At 39.4% G+C, this 14,817-nt stretch overlaps 1 protein-coding gene across 5 annotated transcripts in view; it reads left to right on the top strand.

The window, feature by feature from the left end:
* LOC124619339 (focal adhesion kinase 1) overlaps positions 1 to 14,817 on the top strand; it is a 749,959-nt gene that overhangs the window by 662,810 nt on the left and 72,332 nt on the right. For all 5 annotated transcript variants that reach the window (XM_047145654.1, XM_047145653.1, XM_047145656.1 and 2 more), the window contains 3 exons: positions 5,961 to 6,151; positions 7,610 to 7,814; positions 13,364 to 13,443. In XM_047145654.1, the coding sequence (XP_047001610.1) occupies positions 5,961 to 6,151; positions 7,610 to 7,814; positions 13,364 to 13,443 (476 nt within the window). The remainder of the gene's footprint in view (positions 1 to 5,960; positions 6,152 to 7,609; positions 7,815 to 13,363; positions 13,444 to 14,817) is intronic.

Raw genomic sequence — 14,817 nt, 5'->3', positions numbered from 1 at the left:
GATCAACACAGACATTGGATTTTTGATGATGATAACATGGTAACATGTTGCTTGGTCATACAAGTCTCATTTAAAATTCGATCGAGTGGATAGACATGTACAGATATGGAGACAACCCAGTGAATCCATGTACCCTGCCTGTCAGCAGGGGATGTTCAAGCTGGTGGAGGCTCTGTAATGGTGAGGGGCGTGTGCAGTTGGAATGATATGGGACTCCTGATACATCTAGATACTACTGTGACAGGTGACACACATGTAAGCATCCTGTCTGATCACCTACATTCATTCATGTCCATTGCGCATTCCGACCAGTAGGACAATGCAACACCCCATAGGTCCAGAATTGGTACAGAAGGCTCCAGGAACACTCTTCTGAGTTTAAACAGCTCTGCTGGCCACTAAGCTCCTCAGACATGAACATTATTGAGCATATCTGGGATGCCTTGCAAGGTGCTGTTCAGAAGTGATCTCCACCCCCTCATACTCTTATGGATCTATTCACAGTGTCAATTCCCTCCAGCACTACTTCAGACATTAGTTGAATCCATGCCAAGCCATGTTGCAGCACTTCTGCATGCTCACGGGGTCCCTACACGATATAAGGCAGGTGTATCAGTTTCTTTGGCTCTTCAGTGCATTTTCCTGAATATGGAAATTGCTCAAAATTTCAATTACAATATATGCAAACTTTTGATAGCCTCATTTAATAAGTCTTACATCATTTTTCTTTATTGAACAAGGATGATGATAATGATAGCTGATTCAGAGAGGACTTCAGCAAGAAGATAGTGAACACTATTAAGCAGACTCTAACAAACACCATATCTGTAGATTCTTGTACCACAAGGAAGCAAGGAAGATGGTGTTGTTATGGGTGGCCGGTATTCTATTTCTACAACACAAATGCACACGTGGATTAATACGGTTCTTTATTTACATGAAATGTATATATTTACTTAACTGAATAGAGTCCATGTTTTGTGGTACAAGCTCATCAGCAATAGTCTTCATGTAGATTGATGTAAAGTGCAATTCTGGTTGAGGTGAACCAGTCCCACTACCTTCACTAATCCGGTCGCTATATATTGTTGTAGTCTGTGATAAACTACACCCGCTCTGCGTAAACTGACAGATGCCAAACTGCATGAGTGAGTGAATGAGTGAGTGAGTGAATGAGTGAGTGAGGCCCTCCAGTCAGTGGTGGCGGCCTAAATACATGCTGTTGAGAGGGCATTGGAGGCGTGTTGCTTGTGGGTGTGTTTCTGGCCTCTCCTCTCCTAGACGCACTTGATCCAGCACCTGCTAATCGAACTTCACGCTTCATCTTTGCTAACTGGTGTGCTGGTGACAGCTTATGACAGCACAGTATCTAAAATTAGATTCATGGAGTATATCCTGTGAGATTGGAACAGGCGTGAGACAGGATGATGGTATTTCACCACTGTTGTTCAATACACTATCAGACAAAAATGATATTAAATAGGAGAAACAATTGAAGATACAGATACTTAAGAAACCCGTCAGATTAGGGAGGAAAACCAAATGCTGTCTGACATTCACTGAGAATTTTGCAGTCCTTAAAGATAACACAGAAACTGCAGTAAATCAAATATAAGTCCTGAAAGAGAGAGCTGAAGAGGTTGACCACCTTTGAAGAAACAGAATTTGTGTAAAAGCATAAAGATGCACCAAAAAAGAATTTGATAAAATTTGGTGAGATCAAGAGTGTCTACAAATTCAAGTATCATGGTAAACTGATGCAGACAAATAGGATAGAAACAGTAGTTCAAGAACAGAGAACTCAGAAGATAAGTAAAGCATTCTGGAAAAATGTAAACATGTACAATAAATCATACCTAACACCTAATCTAAAAATGTGATATTACAACACTAATCAAACCAGAAAACTTATATGGATCAGAAATGTTGCACAAGAATCAGAAAGGTGCACTAGAAAATATCAAGAAACTATAGAGAAAAAAACACTACACACATCTTGGGACCCAATAAGACAAAAGTAGGCTGCAGACTGCGGAGAAGACAAGAGACAAAACAATTATCTTGAAAGTGTGTTTGCCTAGGTTGAAATCTAGCTAAGAAGTGAATGAGGCACACTCCAGTTCCGTCGAGCTGCACAGCCCGCTAGAGTGCAGTGTGCTTGGCAGATGACGGGCTGCCGACCTTGTGTTGGCGCGGCCGTGTAGTAGTATCTGTGGCAATGACGCTACACATATCAAACGAATGACAGACACCTGACAAACTAAACTGATCTTGGGGTGCACAGGAAGCATTAAGAACATAAAGTGAACCACTGAAGTAAGAAAAGATACAGAGGATACTGGCTTGGATATATAAGACAGACGAACCATCAACCACAAAATTCTCATGAGGAAGGTGAGCCAAGACGCCAGGGAATACAATGCAGAAACAACTTGGATGGAAGAAAATGCATAGCGAGAATATGAAAGAAATGTGGCACCTGATACAATCTCATATCAGAGGCAGAAGCTTCACGTGGTCCTATATTAACAATAATAATCTGATTGGAGAGATATTGTAATTCTGTAAGCTGGAATTACTAAATCTGGGTTGATTGGAAACAACAAAAGCGAACATCAGAATTTCAACTGCCGAGTCATTATGAGGAAAACACTTAAAAGACAGGGGAAAGAAGCCATAATGTGCTAGTAACAATATTATGAGGAGGAAGGTTGCTAGTCACCATATAGCAGAGATGCTGAGTCGCAGATAGGCACAATAAAAAGATTTTCACACTTTAAGCTTTCGGCCAATGGCCTTTGTCAACAACACACACACATACGCACACACAAACACACACACAAATGTTACCCACACACAACAGCAGTCTCAGACAACAGAAACCACACTGCAAGCAGCAGTACCTATGCGTGATGGGAGTGACGACTGGATGGGGGAAAGGAGGAGGCTGGGACAGGGAGGGGGAGAGATAGTATGGTGGGGATGGCTGACAGTGAAGTGCTGCAGGTTGGGTAGTGGGCAGCGGAGAGGTGGGGAGGGGAGGGGGGGGGAAGTAGTGGAAAAGGAGAGACATAGGGAGAAATAAATAAAGAAATAAAATAAATGAAAAAGAGAAAAAAGTCTGGGTGTGGTGGTGGAATGACAGCTGTATAGTGCTGAAATGGGAGCAGGGAAGGGGCTGGATGTCAGAGGACAGTGGCTAATGAGGGTTGAGGCCAGGAGGGTTACGGGAACGTAGGATGTATTGCAGGGAAAGTTCCCACCTATGCAATTCAGACAAACTGGTGTTGTTGGGAAGGATCAATATGGCACAGGCTGTGAAGCAGTCAGTGTAATGAAGGATATCGTGTTTGGCAGCGTGTTCAGCAACAGCGCGGGCCACTTGTTTCTTGGCCACCATTTGTTGGTGGCCATATATGCCGACAGAGCTCGTTTTTGGTTGTCATGCCTACATAGAATCCAGCACAACAGCTGCAGCTTAGCTTGTAGACCACATGATTCGTTTCAAAGGTAGCCCTGCCTTTGATGGGATGGGTGATGTTGGTGACCAGACTGGAATAGGTGGTGGTGGGAGGATGTATGGGGTATGAGTCATGAGGTGTCATCAATGAATCTGGTAGGGGGGGGGGGGGGGTTTAGTATTCTGGGTGTTTAGGATGGATTCCTCTAGATGGGCCGTGAATAGGTTGGCATAGGATGGTGCCATGCATGTGCCCATAGCTGTACCCCGGATTTGTTTGTAGGTAATGCCTTCAAAGGAGAAGTAATTGTGGGTGAGGATATAATTGGTCATGGCTACTAGGAAGGAGGTTGTTGTTTTGGAATCCATTGGGCATTGGGAAACGTACTGTTCAAAAGTGGTAAGGCCATGGGCATTAGGATCTTTGCTATCTGGATCGAAGGTGGGGACACCCTATCCACATTCCTCCAGAACCTCAACAACTTCTCCCTCATTTGCTTCACCTGGTCGTACTCAACCCAACAAGCCACCTTCCTAGATGTTGGCCTCCACCTCGAAGATGGCTACATCAGTACCTCCATCCATATTGAACCTACTAACTGCCAGCAGTACCTCCACTTCGACAGTTGCCACCCATTCCATACCAAGAAGTCCTTTCCACACAGCCTAGCCACTCATGGTCATTGCATCTGCAGTGATGAGCAGTCCCTGTCGAAATATACCGAGGGTCTCACTGAAGCCTTCGCTGACTGTAATTGTCATCCCAACCTTGTACAAAAACAAATCTCCTGTGCCTTATGTTTCCAGTCTCCCACCACCTCCCAAAGCCCTATCGTCTGCCCACAGAGGAGCATTCCCCTCGAAATTCAGTACCTCCCAGGACTGGAGCAACTAAATTACATTCTCTCCCAGGGTTTTGATTAACTCTTGTTGTGCTCTTAAATGAGATATGTCCTGCCCACTATCCTTCCCACCGCTCCCACTGTGGTGTTCCGCTGTCCACTGAAACACAACCCCTGCTCGCAGTGCCTTATCTCATGGCTCATACCCCTGTTATAGGCCAAGATGCAAGACCCGTCTCATACATCCTCCCACCACCACCTATTCCAGTTCGGCCGCCAACATCACCTATCCCATAAAAGGCAGGGCTACATGTGAAACCGGTCATGTGGTCTACAAGCTAAGCTGCAACCACTGTGCTGCATTCTATGTAGGCATGACAACCAGCAAACTGTCTGTCTGCATGAATGGCCACCGACAAACTGTGGCCTAGAAACAAATGGACCACCCTGTTGCTGAACACACTGTCAAACATGATATCCTTCACTTCAATGACTGCTACACAGCCTGTGCCATATGGATCCTTCCCACCAACACCAGCTTTTCTGAATTGCGCAGGTGGGAACTTTCCCTGCAATACATCCTACGTTACCGTAACACTCCTAGCGTCAACCTTCGTTAATCGCTGTCCTCACCCATCCATCCCTTTCCCGGCTCCCATTCCAGCACTACACAGCCATAATTCCACCTCTTCTTTGATCTTTTTTATTTATTTTATTTTTTGTTTATTTTATAATGTACTTCTCTCTATGTCTCTCCTTTTCCTCTACTTCCCCCCTCCCCTCCTCACCTCTTCCCTTCCCGCCACTTAACCTGCAGCACTTCACTGTCTGCCATCCCCATCATATTATCCCTCCCCCTCCCTGTCCCAGCCTCCTCCTTTCCCCCACCCAGCCGCCTCTCCCATCATGCACTGTTGCTGCTGCTCGCAGTGTGGTTTCAGTTGCCTGAGACTGCAGTCGTGTGTGTGTGTGTGTGTGTGTGTGTGTGTGTGTTGTTGACAAAGTCCATTGGCTGAAAGCTTTAAGTGTGAAAATCTTTTTTGGTGTCTATCTGTGACTCAGCATCTCCGCTATATGGTGAGCAGCAACTTTCCTTCTCATAATATTGTTACATTCCATCCTGGATTTTCCATTGTTTGATAGGTGCTAGTGAATGTTAAAGAAATCAAAAGTTGGCTGAAATTTTCACTACATTTCTGTCTTAACTTTGATGTTTGAGAATTTTTTTTTTTTTTTTTTTTTTTTTTTTTTTTGTTTTTTGCCGTGCCTCTTTTTTGAATGACATATGCACCTAGCAAAATGTGAACAAAAATGAATAACAGAAGATGTTTATATTGTGGCTCTGCAATGAACTTGCTGAAAGCATCTCTAAAGGTTCCTTTCACATTGACAGTAGAGGCGCAAAAGTGTGTTTGTTCATAGCCTGACAATAAAGGCTTTTTTGAAAGCAAAATGGAATTTTTGATCCAGACACAAACCTTGTGCATGAATGTGCGCTCGTCATGAAACATTACATGTTTTTATCCTATATGTGCATGTTCTCCAACCAGTTGCAATAAGTGTGATTGTTCTTTTTGGTACAATTTTATGACTGATTAAAAATATAAAATATACTTTTTGTTGCTTAACTATTGAGATTTTTGCATCCAACTGTGCAGGGACATAGCAGCACGCAACGTTCTTGTATCATCCCATAACTGTGTGAAATTGGCGGACTTTGGTCTTAGTCGGTGGGTAGAAGATCAGAGTTATTATAAGGCATCCAAGGGAAAGCTGCCCATTAAATGGATGTCGCCAGAGTCGATCAACTTTCGGCGGTTCACCACTGCGTCAGATGTCTGGATGTTTGGTAAGAGTTTTTCAATGACACTTAAGTTTTTTCACTTTTTCCAAAGGTTATATAAAACTGAAATATTTGATTTTTTTGTACATTGCAAATTAGAAAACACACACTTTGTGTGTTCCACAGTATTTACTTTGTCTGTGTGTGGTTTTTATACTCACAAGACCATCCTTGCTGTGTAACTTACTATTGAATGGAACATTCACTCAAAAAAAGTACAAAAATATGAGACATAATTGCTGGCTTTAATTACCTTTACCTTTTGGACACTAAATATATAGAACTAGTGATACACACATAAAGGTACACAACACTATCTTAGTTTTTGGGAACAGTAGTTGCTTCCTTGGAAAGGGGAGGGATGGACTGGGGAAGGTCAAAGAGGAAGGTCACGCTACTCAGACAGCAGGGCAAAAGGGACTCGCCTGTTGTGAGGGGAGGGAGGTGGCGGATATGTCCGGCAAAGTACTAAAAATATTAATTCACAGTAAAGTAGGTGCAAAATAAAATGGAAGAGTGGGATGGAACAGTTTGAGTGGAAACTGTGGAGAAATGACAGGATTAGGTCATTGAAGGTGATTGAAGTTCACAAAAAGAAAAGTACTTGTGTGGGTTTGATCATTTTGAAGTTGAGTTTTGTCTCTGTCCCAGATGTTCATAGATTTCAAGAGCTGTCAGCACATTCTGCTCTGCCCTTAGGCTTAGCAAAGGGGTACAGTGGTAAGGTCCTGGAGCTGCATTTCTTCAGACTGAGGTTTCCTATTTTCTCTAAATTACTTGAGGCAAAAGCCAGGATGACTACCTTAAAAAGCACATAGTTGAATCTCTTCTACAGCTTCCAGTAGCTCTTAGATTTAGACACTCTGGTTGCAGTGGCTCCACCTAATTAACTGGTATAAATTTTATTGTGCCCAACAGAGATATAGTACACTTCACTGTTGTGTGGTAGTTTTATTTTGTCATTGCTTTTGAAGATATACCGACATTTGGTTGTTCCTGCATAGTATGAAATTTTCTATGTATTACTGCATTTTCTGTAATACTAATTCCAAGTAAGTAATAATACATCACAGTCACTGGAAGGAACTGTTGGGGGAGACATATAGAGGGGATGTAATATTTCGTTTTTATTTTTAATTTAAGATGTGCCCAGCCAGAATGAGATAGTTGATGTAGGCAAAAAATTTTATGGTGTCAACTGTTTAAAAACATTTAATGGGCATTGGAACAAAAGTAAGTCTGAAGACTCCAAAAACATGTTGTTCCTTTGAATGTTCAAAAAAAGTATTGAGCTAACTTACACTTGTCCACAAACATAGAATTGACAGTCTGAGGTAGTATTTAATAGTTACACTAATTTTTTTTTCCTTTAATTTTTTCAGTGTTCCATTTCTGTAGACTGTTGTGGTGCATGTTAAATTTTCATTGGTAATTTGGAAGCTGCATTTTTTTCTGTTTCACTAGGTGTGTGCATGTGGGAGATACTCATGTTAGGTGTGAAGCCATTTCAAGGAGTGAAGAATAATGATGTCATTGGGAAAATTGAAAATGGCGAAAGACTGGCTCTTCCACCCAACTGCCCTCCACGACTGTACAGTCTTATGTCGCAGTGCTGGGCTTATGAACCATCAAAAAGGCCAAGTTTCAAGGAAATAAGAGAAGTTTTGCAGTAAGTTGTTCTTATTTGTAGGCACAGATGTAGTAGAAACACTACAGAATGTTGGAAAGGGACTGGAGTTAACTTTTGTAAGTTGCCTTGGAAGTGTTCTATGGAATCAAGATATTTTCTATTTCTAAATTTCTTCACAGTTTCATACTGTTTATATTGATTCATTTTTATAGTGTTCTTAATTTGCTTTTTCTTTCTCTTTTACTTTCATTTCTTCCATTTTCGTTGCTGTTAGTGCCTTTATTTATATAAAGCCAAAATACAGACAGACAACAGTCAAGAAAAATAGAATAAAAGAAGCTTCATGTACAGTTAATAGGGTAAAGCTAAGGGTAGTATAAACTTACTTCATCAAAACAACAGGGGAATAAAAAAATAAAGTAGATAAGCTGTTAGTATGTTTATAGTGGGTTTGAAACTAGTTGCGACTTTTGACATTTGGCTGACAAGAGGGGGACATGACACTGTTGCGAAGTTAACACCAGTGGCAAGCCGGCTTTCCCTGCCACACCACCAGCGGTTCGGCTGGTAAAGCGCCCCTGTTGCCACATCATGAGTAAACAGTACCAAGTGGTTTCATGCCTCAGATGCGTCAACATTTGTCAGCTCTCCTCGTAAAGTCGTATTTTCTGGCATTGAAGTGTTCTGTAGTCCTCAGGTGTTGTGAACAAATTATTTTGTGTCGGTATTGCATTAATAACAACAGTAGCTGAATAGGAGATTTGCAATAAAAGTGTCATCCGAGAACACATTCACCGGCTGCGAAGATAACGTTCTGCTGCAAAAGATCAGGCTTTCTTCATATCACACTCATTTAAATTCGACTGACAGTAAATGGGCGTAGGTGAAAAGTAATGTAGCAAAAATCAAGAAATTTCTGCTCACCGAGGTTGAAATGCTGACAAAAGAAGCCACTGCAAATGTTACATGACAGGACTGGTCTTGGCTTGTCAGCCATACCAAGAAGGTAGCTGAGGAGACACTAATTCATTGAGAACTGTGACAAGTTTTGAGGAGTACGTAACTTATCTTGTTGCCATATTGAAATCTGCTTCTTTTGTCAAAACACAGCAGAGTTGAGAAATGTTCATCTCACTAATGCAGCTGAAATTGTGACAGAATCCTGAAATAGTGTATTATTAAACTAACAACTGAGTGCAAGCCAGGTCAGTAGTTTATGAAATGGCTCATTCTCAGTATCAAAATAAATATGTAAATTCTTTACTTACATTGTTACAAAACCCACAGCAGTTCTGTTTCATACCTGTAGTTGCTTGAATATCACAATAAATATGGAAGTTTTGCATGTTAATCATATGGCAAAACACTCTCGTCTTTACATGCCATCATAGGCCAAGATCTTGTTTGTATATCTCAAACCATTTATGAGATACGAGGAAGTTATTACTGTTTCATTCTAGTTTTTCTTGCCAATGCTTGAGTTCATGACAGAGCGCTTTACATATACTCCATTTTCTCGAGACTGGAAACAGACAATGATGTCATTCCAAGTTTAAAGGATAATTCAATATACTTTCTACATTTAATACACGGCAACATGTAACCTAACTCACACCAAACCCAAATTCGTAGTGACATATATTTTTGATTGCAAGCAAAGAATTTATTGCAGGAGTTTACCTCCTATCTAAATATCACCATAACTATGATCATTAATGAAATAATATGTGGTTCATCATGAAGCTGATGAATTAAAGTATAAAGTGAATGAGAATGAGAATTCATTACCAAATGGTTGCAGATTGGTCAGCTTGCTGTTCATGCAGTCAAATGAGCTTGCCAGGTTCCATGCCGAGTAGGCCTGGCATTATACTGTGGTCACCTGCTGACACGCCCAGCACATGTTGGTAACTTCGCTTCCCTGCACTTGCTCCGTATTGAACTGTCAAAATTTGCAACTTACTTTAAATGCACTATATATGATCTCAAAAATAAGAATGAGATTATAATATTAGAGAAGGATCATAATATCAGAGAAGGGGAGATGCTGAGTCGCGACAGGCACAACCACCGGTGGTTTCAGTTGCTTTTGCGTGAGTGTATGTGTGTATGTGGGTGTGTATGTATGTGTGTCTATTGCTGTCAAAGGCCTTAATGGACAAAAGCTAAAATTGTGTGAATCTTTTTGCTGTGCTTATCAAGACTCAACATATCCGCTATGTGGTAAGTAGCAATTTTCTTTCTCTAATATTCTTACCTTCCATCCTGGATTTTCCCTTGTTTGATAGAAATGAAATTGATATACTTTGTCTGTCTGAGATCCAAATAACTATGGAGATGGATAGTGCCAGTATAAATGTGTATAATTTAGCATCTTACACTTGTGGATCTAGCATGGATAAAAGAGGAGTTGCCATTTACACAAAACAAGGGTATAAATACAAAACTGTAGAAGTAAGCAAATTTTGTGTCGATCAGCACTTTGAAGTTTGTGCTTGTGAACTACAGCTTGATAATGTAGTATTGATATTAGCAACAGTGTAGAGGTCTCCATTAGGGAGCTATTCATTAAAAAAGTTGTAGTTCCTGTTTTTCTGCCTGTCAGACAAAGAGAAGAAGTTATGAAACTGTGGTGATTTCAATATAAAGTTTCTAAGCAATTCTACTTGGAAAAGTGAACCAGAAGTGTTATTAATGACATATAGCTCATAATCAGTAATCAATTTCTGTACATGTATAGCTCAAGACAGTAGCACTCTACTAGGTAATGTATTTGTACAGCAAGAGAATGTAAAACTAACACATCTTTCCCTGCGATAAATGGATTATCAGACCATGATGCACAATTGATTAACTTAAAAAATGTACCAAGGTGTACAGTTCAGGAACCATTAAATAAAAATGTAAGGTTGCACAACCTGGTATCTATAGAGCACTTCAGAGAATGTTTAAGAAGTGTTAATTGGGGAGATGTATATAATGAGCCAAATGCTAAAGATAAATGCAACATATTTCTTGATAAATTTATATCTCTTTTTGAACATTGTTGCCCAAAAACATTACTAAATGTAGCACCAAACAGTTTTCAAAGAAACTGTGGATTACTATACAGGTATTAAAGTGTCTTCAAAAGAAAAAGAAAACTGTATGAGACAGCAAGAATTAGTAAAAACCCAGAAGTAATTTTACACTATAAAAATTATTGTAACATACTGAGAAAAGTTGTCGGAAGATCAAGAAATATGTATATTAGAGAATGAAATTAACAACTACGGCCATAAAATAAAATCAATATGGGATGTTATTAGAAGGAAGACAGGAAAAGTAACCACTGGGGTAAGTGGTATTACTATTCAAGAGAATGAGACCATCTTAACCAACAGTACACAAGTAGCTAATGTATTTAACAACCATTTCTTAAGTGTAGGTGAAAAAATTGGTGAGAATAGTTCAAAAGAAAAAGCCAAGCAGTACATGAAAGAGTCAGTTCTGAGAGATCTTAGATTAATTTTCACGTAACAACCTCTTGTCAAATAAGGAAAATCATATGAAAACAATGTCGAACAGTTACAGCTGATGTTTTGAATCACATACGTAATGCATCACTAACTCAAAGTATTTTGCAAGACTGCTTAAAATATGTCATTGTCAAGCCTCTCTACAAAAAAAGGGACACCACAGATGTCAATAATTACTGGCCAGTATCCTTGTTTACAACATACTCAAAAATTGTCGAGAAAGTAATGTACTCAAAAATGGTTAGCCATCTCAGCAGTAATGGGATACTTAGTAAATCACAGTTCGAATTTCAAAAATGCTGTTCCACTGAGACAGCAATATACAATTTCACTGCCCACATAATAGAGTCTTTAAATAGTAAAATGTTACCAATGGGAATTTTCTATGACTTATCCAAAGCATTTGATAGTGAGAAACAAGATATTATGTTACAGAAATTACAGTTCTGTGGTATAAATGGAAAAACAAATGAGTTGTTTAAGTCATTTCCACAGAACAGGAAGCAAAAAGTTTCTTTATATCGTTTAATTGATTTAAGGAAGTTTGCCACTACATCTAACTTGGGTGAAATTGCAGAAGGTGTTCCACAGGGTACATTCATGGATCCCTTTGTTCATGGTGTATGTGAATGACCTCCCTTCTTATTTGAAACAAAAAGCTAAACTGACACTGTTTGTTGATGATACAAGCATCATTATTAATCCAGTAAAATAAACTCCAATAGAAAATGATACAAATAATGTCTTTGGAAAAGTTCTTAATTGGTTTTCTGTGAATGGGCTTGCTCTGAACTTCGGAAAAGCCAAGTACATCCAGTTTTCTACTGCAGTACAGTTCCTTCAATAAATATAACACATCAACAGAAGTCAGTAACCAGGGTAGAGCATATTGAGTTTTTGGGTTTATATGAGAATCGTAATTGGAAAATTCACCTTTAAAATGTCGGACAGACAGCAGTAATAGTTTCAAAAATAAATTGAAATCATATTTCCTTGACAACTCCTATACCATGGATGAATTCTTGAATAGGAATAAATAAGTCTGTAGGTATAATAGATGCATTTTGTGTCATTTAAGGGAATGGGATAAGCAATAAAGATTTTAAGCTTCTTCTTCTTCTTCTTCTTCTTCTTTTTTTTTAAAAGAATAAACAAGAAAAAGAACCTTGATTCATGTGTGTATTCCTTATTTACTTGACACATTCCACAACATAACAGTTATCATGCGATTGATCACTGGAACATGTAACTAATTTCACAGAGTACATACTTCTACAGTTGTCTCTGTTCTGTTTATAACTTATGAAATATGTTGTAATTGAAACTTGTGCGTCACATTCGAGCTTTCATTTGTTTTTGTGTCTTGCACTACATGATTCTCATAAATTGTGTTTTGGAGTGACTTACTCTTCTAATTGCTACATTTCTTGTAACTGTGAATAAAAGCTCCTGTTGTTTATAACATGTAAAATTAGAGTTCCTCAGAGGTTTGTGTAGCTTCTGACCCCATCCCATGCCACTGCATTTCTACTTACTTTTGAAAAAGTAGTTGAGTAACAGTTTTGATAACATACAACACCTTGTGAACGACAATGTGATATAAGAAATATACAAACTTCTGAGTAACTAAATCCAATGCCTTCATAAGGTGCAGCTCCTATTACTGCTGATGGAAGTAATTGAAGTAGCAAGTACTGGTCCTGGCTTTCAGAACAGTGACCTCTTTCTTCATTGAGGAAAGGGAAACTATTTGGCGTATGTTGGTGGACTGGAGGAGAGTGCCAGGTTACAGCCCCCCCCCCCCCCCCCCTCCCCCCTCACTCAGAATTTCCCAAACTCCCCAACCAGTTTCTCTTTCCTTTCTGAAAAGGGGTATTGTTTCGTATTGTATTTGTTTCTATTGGCAGTATCAGAAGTGATGCTTTTGAAGGGTAATTACTGGTTGGCTTTCCTTGCTTTGTGACTTTAACATTTTCTTTTCTATAGTTACCTATGTTGTTAATTTAAGAACATTGTAGTGCAGACTTCTGAAATTTTCTCTACCTCCCCTATGTTTTTCTTTGTCAACAGTGAGATCCTGTTGGAGGAACGAAATCAGCAGCAGGAAACAATGAGGAGAGAAAACCGCCGGGTGCAAGCAATGTCATGGGGTGAGTAATATTTCAAGGAATATTTGTAATGTAAATGGACTTCCAACAGACTTAAACAATACGAGTGTTGTGCTAACAGACAGTGTTTTCCTGCTGCTATTCAATTTTCATTGCTGTTTTTTGTTTGCATGCAGTTTACTTTTCATATATCAGGTTGTTACATAGAAATAGTTTTATTAAATGTTTTTCTGACTGCAACATTTAAGTAGATACAGAACAATATACTGGAAGGAACTGATAGGATTTTTAAATTTATATGTATGAAATTTTTATCATTCCTTATTTATTCAAACTTCAGAATGTCCAAGATGGAATAACGACAATATGAAAGGACAGATTGCTACTCGCTACATAGAGAAGGCATTGAGTCACAGACAGGTACAAAGAAAAGTACTGCTTAACATTTAAGCTTTTGGATGGAAAAGTCCTTGTTCTGAAATAGAAGACACACACATTCACTCAAGCACAACACACACGCACATGATCACTGTCTCCAGGCATTTTATTCTTTCAATTTTATTATGATTTTTTAGTGTGTGTGAGTGTGTGTGTGTGTGTCATATCTCCCACGTGGAATGTTTCCAAACATAAATCCCATCAGCTACTTTTGATATATTGCTTTGTATCTGCTTAAATATCATCTTGCATTCTATATTAGTATGTTCAAAGTCAGTGTACACATAATGAATATCACCTAGTGTGACCCGGGATTGTTCTGGCCAGTATACATGGTTTTGACAATGGCTTGTAACTGTCTATTGGCAAAGTGATGTTTAACAAGTGACTTATACTTCGATGGTGCTAATTCAACAGAAAGTACAAGAATTATACATATAAAAAAAAATATTGGTTCGCAGTTCTTGCCCCACCCCCCACCCCACATTATAATCACTATCAACTGTCGTCAGAGAATTGCGTGTGTGTAGCACGGATTCATTAAGACTGTAATCAGTTCATGGGCAGACGATGTGTCTTTCCATAAGAATGGTAGTCTGAAGTTGTGGAACAGCATAGAAGAGGCTGGCCTGGCTCCAGAAAACATAGTAAGCAACCCTTAGATACAATGAGGAAGTATCACATTCAGAAACTACATCAAATGACTGATCTCAGCCTGTACCAGCTCAGGCATAATGCAAATTAGAATAATGTAGGAAAAGACAGAATGCTGCTTGCCGTAAAGAAGGCATGTTAAGTTGCAGACAGGCACGGTTAAAAGACAGTCGGCCACATTCTTCATCAGTAAAACACACACACACACACACACACACACACACACACACACACACACAAAGCAAGCACACCTCACGCACACATGACTGCCAACTCGAGCATCTCTTCCTTACTGTAAGCAGAAATCTATTTCTTCCTACATTG

The sequence above is a fragment of the Schistocerca americana genome, chromosome 6, assembly GCF_021461395.2.
Source record: "Schistocerca americana isolate TAMUIC-IGC-003095 chromosome 6, iqSchAmer2.1, whole genome shotgun sequence".
Lineage (NCBI taxonomy): Eukaryota > Metazoa > Arthropoda > Insecta > Orthoptera > Acrididae > Schistocerca > Schistocerca americana.
This window is presented reverse-complemented; position numbering and strand designations above follow the sequence as displayed.